At 52.7% G+C, this 8,983-nt stretch overlaps 1 protein-coding gene across 1 annotated transcript in view; it reads right to left on the bottom strand.

Annotated features, from left to right (window-relative positions):
- Positions 1–8,983, bottom strand: part of MMEL1 (membrane metalloendopeptidase like 1) — a 36,372-nt gene that overhangs the window by 18,741 nt on the left and 8,648 nt on the right. Inside the window, exon 2 of the mRNA XM_004705211.2 lies at positions 312–441. Coding sequence (XP_004705268.1) covers positions 312–441 — 130 coding nt within the window. The remainder of the gene's footprint in view (positions 1–311; positions 442–8,983) is intronic.

Here is an 8,983-nt window from a genome sequence, read left to right as displayed (position 1 = left end):
GGGGAGCTGTGTCCTTGCTTGAAACTGCAGCCCTTGGAGCCCACCCCACCATCTGTCCCCTAACCACCACCCCCACCGGACCCCGGCTTGTAGCTTGAGAGCTGAAGCTGGGCATTCTGTCCCCTCCCTCCACCCGTAAGGGGCCAGCACCTCCAGGAAGCCTCCCTGGGCTCCCCGCTCTGCACACCCCAGGCCTGTTGGCTGCCCATAGGCTTCAGCAGACCCTGAGTGAGTGAGATCAGTGAGGGAGTGGGGCCCACCTGCCCCCTCTTCCCTGAGGCACACTGGGTGCCCATTGATGGGCGCCCTGCCCAGGGAAAGTCTGGGGGTTCCAGCCCACGTCTGGTGGGGCAGGAAGGCTACCTCGCGGTTTCCGCTCTACACTGGTCCTCTTGTCCTTTGAGAAACAAAGCAGACTAGTGAAAGGCAGCAGCCGATTCCCTGAGGAGAGACAGAAGACTCACTCGCTGCCTGCCTGCCTGCCTGTCTGCCTGCCTGCCTGCAGTCTCCTGGGACCACATCAGCATTTCCTGACCAGGAGCAGGGAGCAACAGGGCTACCCTGGCTTAGCTTCACCTCGCCCAGCCCCTTCCCCTGCCCCTGCACTCCTAGGCTCCACCCACTAGCCATCCCTGAGAGCTTCCTCTTCTCCCTGGGCGTGTGTGTGTGTGTGTGTGTGTGTACATACATACGTACACACGCACATGCACGCACGTGCGGTCATGTATCACTCTGGGGGCATCACCTGAAAACTAGGGCCCCGGCCCAGCCCCATAGAACGGACTACACCAGGGCAGAATCCTAGAGTCCACTGGGCTGGTCCATGGGTGGGGCTGGTTGTGCATCTACCCTGGAGATTTTCTGTCCTTTTAAAGACTCTTATCCCAACCTTCCCCCTCCCTGCCCACGGGAGGCACAGGCTCCTCTTTCCTTTGGCCGCTCAGAGACACCCTGAGCTGGCGGCCCGGTCAGCAGCTTGGACTCATCCCAGAGAGAGGGATGGGGGCGGAGAGGCAAGCTGGAGGGTCAGGGAAAACACAATTCCAGACCAGGGCAAACTGGGCCTGTGCCACCTGTGGCCCTGGCTGGTGGACGGGTTTCCCATCCCGGGGAGGCACTCAGAGGCCAGGAAGGAGGGACCAGGCCTGGTTCAGGTTTGGGCTGTGGGCAGGGTGGGAACTGGCTCAGCCTGGGCACAGAGACCACCGAGAAGGTGCTGCAAGTCATGTCGGTGTGGTGAGCTCTGTGGGGTCCTGACCGTCAGAGGGGGTGACGCGTGGGGAAGTGTTCGTGCCCACCGGTTGACTTCTGCTATTTCCGTCATCTTTTCATTCATCAGAGAACCCAGCATTTACGAGTGCTTTTTATAAGACTGGCCCAGTGGAGATTCCGATGTGGGCCCTCCCTGCTCCCTGCTCTCCGGGAGCCCCCAGGCTGGCAGAAACACGGATGAGAAGAGGGCCAGCTAGGCTGCGTGGAGCGGTCCTCGTGGAAAAGTTTTCCTAGAGCCCAGCACCTGGGGACTAGACTTTGACCCTCAGAGAGCCACCCGCCCGCTCAGAGATCCTTTCCCTGCAGCAACACCGATGGCAGAGAGAGGGGATTTTGGCTTCTGATTAGGATGTAGGAGGGCGTGACCGACAGTTTCTTCCACGCTGAGATTAAATTTTAAAGATCCATTTGTGTCGTCTTCCCCATCCGAGGTGGACTGCAGACTGAGAATCTAATGAAACTCACTGCTAGAGGTGGGGGTGGGTATGTGCGGGGCTGAGAACTTTGGAAATGAGTAGGGTGTGTAAGGCAACAAGTTAGCCACGGCACCTGTACACAAGGTTGTCTTCTAGCTGGTAAAGTTCTCCTCCGAGGTGGGGGAGGGGGAACCTGGTTAACCATTCTGAAACCTCCATACCTGTATGTGGGCATTGGACCAGGAGGTAGCCAGGTGATGCTGGTGAGAGCCAGACTTCTCAATGTCAGAGTGGGAGGTTCAAGGAAAAGCAGGGGGCGCAGGTTCGAAGGGTCCACTTGGTAATGACTCAGAGGGGGAGACACCAGTATGACGTGATAGGTAGCTTAGTATACACACGGATGGCTGCATACAGACATATTAATCTGGACTCTGCCATTGAGTTCTTTCTGACCCACAGCAACCCGATAGGACAGGGGAGAACTGTAGCTCTTTGTGGCAGTCGACAGCCTCGTCTTTCTCCCTCAGAGTGGCTGGTGGTTTCAAACTGCTGACCTTGCGGTTAGCAGCCCAACATGTAACCACTAGCCCCCAGGGCTCCTGCAGAAAAATGAATAGTGAGGGGATACATACAGCGGGGTATTGACACGTGCCTATTTCTCTGCTCTGTTAGCCTAAAGGACTTAGACAGGATGACACCTAGCAGCCGGGTTTTGGTTTCTCACACCAGCTCCCAATTAAGACCTTCAGTCTCCTGGGAGAAAGAGCTGGGTCTGCCACAGTGGTGGGTGGAGGGACAGAAAACATACAAGATCAGCCTAGAGTGTCAGAAAGTAAGAAAGTGCTTAAAGAAAAGAGACACTACCCCCACCCCCCACCCAACAATAGATCTATTGGTGTGTGCCAATTGTGCCTAGGACGCAGTTGAACCCGTGGCGGAAGTCAGGATAATTTGAGCAACAAAAGAAACTGCTATTGACTTGTATATGAATGAAATCTCAATACGCCCACACGGTCACAGATGACCCTTGAAGAACTTGATAGGGGAGAAGAGCTAACGTTCAATGGCAGAAAACTCCATCTTTAGGTCGATGCTTTACCCTAAGGAGATGGGTCCCCACCCCCTAAGTGTCCACTATGTCTAAGGACTTTCTCCCAAAGAGTTGCTTCCTAGTGGAGAAAGCGGGCCCTGGTGGCGTGAAGCTTAGGGCCTCTCTCGGCTGTTCACGGACAGAGCGGTGGTTTGAACCCACCCACCGCCTGGCAGGAGACCATCTTGAGGAGCCGTCCCCTCAGCGATGACAGCCCGGGAAACCCTGCACGCAGTGGTGCTCTGTACAGAGGGTCGCTGTGAGCTGGGATCCGCTGGACGGCAAAAGACGGCAACAGTGAGGTCGCCTGACAAACACTGTCTTGGCAATCAGGGAAGTCATGCCCACAGTGCGGGCCCTTGCCAGGATGCGATGTGATGGCACTTTGCTTCTGTGCCTGTCCTCTCCCCAAACGCACGACCCCAGGATAGCCGGGACAGGCTCGTCAGACAGATCCCAGGTGGAGAACATTCCACAAAAGCTCACCAGGAACCCTCAAACATGGTTAAAATGATAAAAAACCAAACAGTGGAAGAGAAAGGACCACAGCCCAGGAGAGTAGGTGTGCAGTGCAATGGGCGGGGCCCTGCTGGGTGGAGTCCCAGAAGGGGAAATGAGCAAACCAGAGGGGGAAATGGAGGAAAGAAACTAGAATGGACCTTCCTTCCTAGGGTTGCATCCGTATTGGCTCATTTGTGGGGTGGGGTTAGGTGCCTTGGGTCGGTTCCGGCGCCCAGCGCCCGTGCACCATGGAATGAAGCACTACCCGTCCTGTGCCCGCCGTCTGCATCATGGGTCTTATGCCCCAGTCCATTGCCATGGGTCACTCCGTCTCCCTGAGCGTGCTGTCCTTCTCCAGGGACTGGTCTCTCCGGACACCGTGTCCAACGTGTGTGAGACAAAGCCTCACCCCCCATGCCTTCCGAAAGTTTTGCTTTTCCAAAGGTTGACCTTGATTGGAATACATCTTTCTCTTCAAAGGAAGAAAGAGAAAGTGGGGGTGGGGCAGGTGGGGAGGGTGAGCCGTCTGGCTCAGCGTTCAGTTCAGCAGGAGACAGGGCTACAAGGGGGCAAGAAAACTCGCAGTACCGAGTTCAGGACGACCTTAGACCAATCGACTTGTTGAGCTGGAACACAACTCAGAAGGGGGAGTGGAGCTAGAAGACAGGGTGGCAGTGGGATAAGGGGATTATAGTCAACGAGATGAACCAGCCTGTGCGTGGATTGTTGATGGGAAACGGCGGACCCATTCACTCTGCAAACCGTCACCCAGTTCACAGCAAAGGTGACCCAGCTCAACGGAGCCGAAGGTTAGAAAGCCGAGAGACCGAGTGGAAAGAGGCGCATTCCAAGAAGAGCTTGGTTGCTTGGTTTCACGGGAAGAAAAAAAAGAGTCTCTCTGGAGACTACATCGCCACATGCTGGCGTCTCGCAAGTGTGGGTTAGACGTTGACACGGCTGTGTGGTCAAGGAAACCTGCATCCGGGAACTCCTTTCAAGCGGTTCGGATCTGGTAGCATCCCAAGGTGCCTGCTGGAACAAACACACCTGTTCCCTGGAGGAAAACTTCCACAGCCTGAGCCGCACAGGGGACCCACAAACAGGGCCCATTTGCACATGGGGTTTCTGTTTGGAAAAAGACACGTTTTCCCGAGTGAGAACCCCCACGCGGCCACGTTAGACCCCCAGTGGGTTTCCGACTGTGGGGCGGACTGGCTCAGAAGATGACGTCGGTGGCCTCAGGAGCAGCTCGAGTCCCCTCCGCGTGTGGCTTTGTAGTTGGTTCCTCCACTGAAAGGGACACGCGGCAGTTCTCCCGTGGCTGAACTTGGGGGTTGTCCACGTGACCTGCGGTGGCCAACTGGATGCAGTGGAAATGACATCACTGCCCGAGTCTGTTCGGACCGGTCATGCTTGCGCTCGGCTCTTTTCTGTTGGTCTCGGGGCGATGCGGGGCAGGCGCTTGGCTGATGACTGAAAGGTGGGTGTTTACCCAGAGGGCCCCCAGAAGAGCGAGCTGGTGAACGATGTTGGAAAGCCCAGCCTTTGGAAACCCTTCGAGCTCCGTTCAGTTCTGCCGACACCCCTGGGGTCAGCACGGGGCGGGAGTTGACGCAGGGCAACTGGCTGTGTGAACTCCATTGCTAGCCTGCCGTTTTCTGGAGAAGAATGTGCTCAGATTGTCTAGCTGAGCCTAGAAGGCCGAGCTCAACCTAGATCAGCCGACCCCTCATCAACGGATGGATGTGGGCCACACTGATGGCTGTTTTTAAGCAACTGGGTCTCGGTATGGCTTGCTAGGCAGGACATCTTTTTTTTTTTTTTGCCTGCTACATTTTACTTTATTTTGCACATAAAGAGAACCAATAATTGACTATACAGTTCCAGAATTGCTAGTATTCATTAGGGAGGAAATGAGATCAGAAGCAAACTTTTCATTTCCTCCCAAACATCTATTTCAGGTTATCACAAAAACTGGCAATACGTGCAACACAGGCTGGCTTTCAACATACAGAGAGCGCCCAAGCTAGAAGGGTAAGAGTGAAGACCCACAGGGGTCACATCTGAAGCTGTGCTCCAAGAATCTCAGATCTATCCAGCCCAACATTCACCTTGGCCCCTGACATACTGGCCCTGACGTTCATTGCTCTTTGTCAACAGCCCAGTGCAAGCACCTCGTTACTATTCTCATTCCAGGCCCATGACGTCTTTCAAGGTGACTAACACAGAAGCAAAACACTAGGTACAGCTCCAAGCACACCTTCCCAACTGTCCCACACGTCTCTCCACAAGGCAGGTCTGGCTCAAATTCTATCCAGGAAGCGCCCACTGCTGTCAAAGAACTCCTGCCCCCTCTGCACTACTTTGCAGCTGAGGTTCTGGTCACTTGGTTTGCCTGCTTTCAATTCCTCCAGCTTCTCATCATTTGCAATCCATGGCTGCGAGTTCCTCTGGTACGCCCTCCATCACTGGTGGAGTATTTCTGCAACCCCTTCTGTTGACTCACGGCTGCAGCTCCAGGCACAAGCTCTCCTTTATTCCTTCCAGGCTCGGGACTCCTCCATTTCTTCCTTTGTCTCCACGGTGTACTTGTACTATGAGTCTACCACTTTCACAGCCGGGCTGTGACGCTGGCCTGTGGGTGAGTCTTTACTTGCTGGCATCAGCAGCGAGCCTGCCACGGAGCGGCCTGCAGAGCGTGGTTTTGTGGTATTTCCAGAGGCGTGAATCTGTTGGCGTGAGTGGGCAAGCCCAGCTTTCTTAAGAACTTTTTCATCTTGCTTCAGTTTCTGCTCCAATGTGGGTACAAACTTGCTTTTCAAAACCCTTCGGATCACATCAGGGCTGGCATGAAAGCCTTCAGCCAATCTGGGAACTGTCCAGGACTCTGCAGATTCCGTATGTAAATACCGGATCTGCTCCATGGCTTCCCACGTCAGGGTCCTGAGCGGGGCGACTAGGCAGGATATCTTAACTGATGGAAAAATAACACATTTTCCAAAGGTTTATGCAGTGGTTCTCCACCTTCCTCAGGCCGCGACCCTTTCAGACAGCTCCTCATGTGGTGGGGACCCCCAACCATAACATTATTTTCTTTGCTACTTCATCACTGTCATTTTGCTATTGTGATGAATCGGGTGACCCCTGTGAAAGGGTTGTTTGACCCCCAAAGGGGTCGCGACCCACAGGTTGAGAACCGCTGGTTTAAAGGAAAACAAAGGTAAAGGCCATTAAGAAGAACGCAGTTGAGAAAAGATGGGCAATTCTGGAAACGGGAAGATGTGTAGTTTTGACATACAACAAGATGCCGTTACCATTGTGAGGTTCCCACCCACAGCGCCCCGAAGCACAGCACAGAGACACTGCCCGGTCCATGTCATCTTCAGTGGTTCCCCTGCCTGAGCCCACTGGTGCAGCCAGGGTCTCCATCTCCGTCACCAAGGGTCTTCCCCTTTTCTCTGCCCCTGAACTTTACCAAGCATGATGTCTAAAACATATGGATATAAAAAAGAACTAGATATGACGTGAATATACATTTATAACTCTATAAAGATTTCCCAGGATATAGTGAAGGCATAGAGGGAACAACGTGATGGAAGCTTCTTAGTCATGACCGAACGCCTTGAGGGAACAGAGCCATAGTCGGGGGCAATGCCAAGGCTACTTGGCAAAAAACAGTCTACAAAAGACAATGCTCCACCTCCTACTTTGGTGAGTAGTGACTGGGGTCTTTCAAGCTCACGAGGGGCTGTCTAAGGAGCACCTGTTGGTCTCTCCCTAGCTGGAGCAAAGAGGAGTGAAGTAAGCCAAAGATGTAAGGGAACAATTCGTCAATAGGATTAAGAACCCGGCCCCCATCACCCTGAGACCAGAAGAACTAGATGGTGCCCGTTGACCACCACGGACCACTCTGAAAGGGATCATAATAAAAGGTCCCGTATGGGATACAAAAAGGCTTTCCCCAGTTTGGCCCCCCAAATACATGGACGCTGCTTGCTAGCATGTGGCGGGAGGTCAGATGCTTAGAGATATTCTCCCTGAAGGCATTCAACCATCCAGAGCAATCTGACACCACTGTGTATCCCACTGTAGGTGGGGCTCACACCCTTCTGATAAGGATAGTGATTGTTTCCTGGAGATCCCAGAGAACTGGTCTAGCCAGCTCACGGACAACTAACGTTAGGCTGCCATCTTGAACCTAGGATGGCCCATCGTGTCACATGTGTACCCCTAATCCCTCCTTTTCCTATTGCTTGTATGCCCCTAGATCATCCCCCTCCCATTGCTGTATTGCCTATGGTACAATCCCTTCCTGTGACATATGTGGTTACCTGTAATCAGGGCGACTTGCGCACCCCCTCCCCAAGTATATATAAGTCTTGGTCAGAAATATATTCGCTCTCCTCCTCTCATCTCCCACCTCCATGTGGACCACCAAGAGGGGCTGGGGTGAGCATGCTACCATGAAATGTGTCTGACTTCTTTATTTTATCTTCCCTCCTATCTCTCTAATTCTTTAGGACTTTACTATAATCTTCATATATTATCGCCATACAATTGTACCTATGGACCCACCCGTGATATTGTCAGGGGCTGGTTTACTCTGACAGTCCTTGATGGTGGGGGGGGGGGCAGGGGGATAAATCTCTTCTGCTGAGGCCCACCCACCAAGAGCCTCTTGCTTTCCTGGACACATCTCTCGGGAGAAGCCAAAGGTCGAAGCCGTTGGGAGAAAGGAAGCAATTCCACAGGAAGGCTGCAAGCCATGGGCATCAGCAGCAGGTGCTTCAAGTCCTCTTCCCTTTCAGCAAGGTTGATTTCTCTGCATGTCGCAGGTTGTTCATAAACCTTCCTCGACTCCTGAGGCCACATTCTTCTTCCTATAAGCCAGCTTCTCCGTTTGCTCAGTTGACAGCTTGAATAGGTATGGTGAGAGAACACAACCCTGACACACCTGCCCTGATTTTAAACCACGCAGTATGCCCTTGTTCTGTTAGCACAATTGCCTCTTGATCCATGTACGGTTTCCACCAGAGTACAATGTAGTAGTCTGGAATTCCCATTCTTTTCAAGGCTATCCACAGTTGGTTATAGTCCATCCATGCAATCGAATGCTTTAGAGTAGCCAATAAAGCACAAGTAGGCATCTTTCTGGTATTCTCTGCTTTCAACCAAGATCCATCTGACATCAGCAATGATAGCCCTTGTTCCAGGTCCTCTTCTGAATCCAGCCTGAATCTCTGGAAGCTCTCTGTCAATGCACTGTTGCAACTGTTGTTGGACGGTCTTCAGCAAACATTTACTTGCATGTGATGTGAATGATGTTGTTCTTTAGTTGAAGCATTCTGTGGGATGACCTTTCTTTGGAATGGGTACAAATATGGATCTCTTACACTCAGTGGGCCAAGTAGCTGTTTTCCCAATGTCCTTGGCATAGATGAGTGAGGGCTTTCAGGGTTTCATCAACTTTTGGAAACAGTGCAATGGGGATTCCGACTCCTCCTGGAGACTTCTTGGCTAGTACTTTCAGTGCAGCGTGAGCTTCCTTCAGCACCGCTGGTTTTGCCTATATGTGTGCTGCCTCTTGGGATAGTTAAACATTGACTCGTTTTTTTTTTTAGTATGGTGACTCTGTGTAGTCTTTCCACTTTCTTTTGATGCTTCCTGCATCACTCAATATTTAGCCTATCGAATCTTTTTTTTC

This window comes from Echinops telfairi, unplaced genomic scaffold (genome assembly GCF_000313985.2).
Source record: "Echinops telfairi isolate 266 unplaced genomic scaffold, ASM31398v2 ScPeMD7_7457;HRSCAF=8495, whole genome shotgun sequence".
Classification (NCBI taxonomy): domain Eukaryota; kingdom Metazoa; phylum Chordata; class Mammalia; order Afrosoricida; family Tenrecidae; genus Echinops; species Echinops telfairi.
The sequence above is the reverse complement of the archived record's forward strand: the minus strand, read 5'-3'. Positions and strand labels throughout refer to the sequence as shown.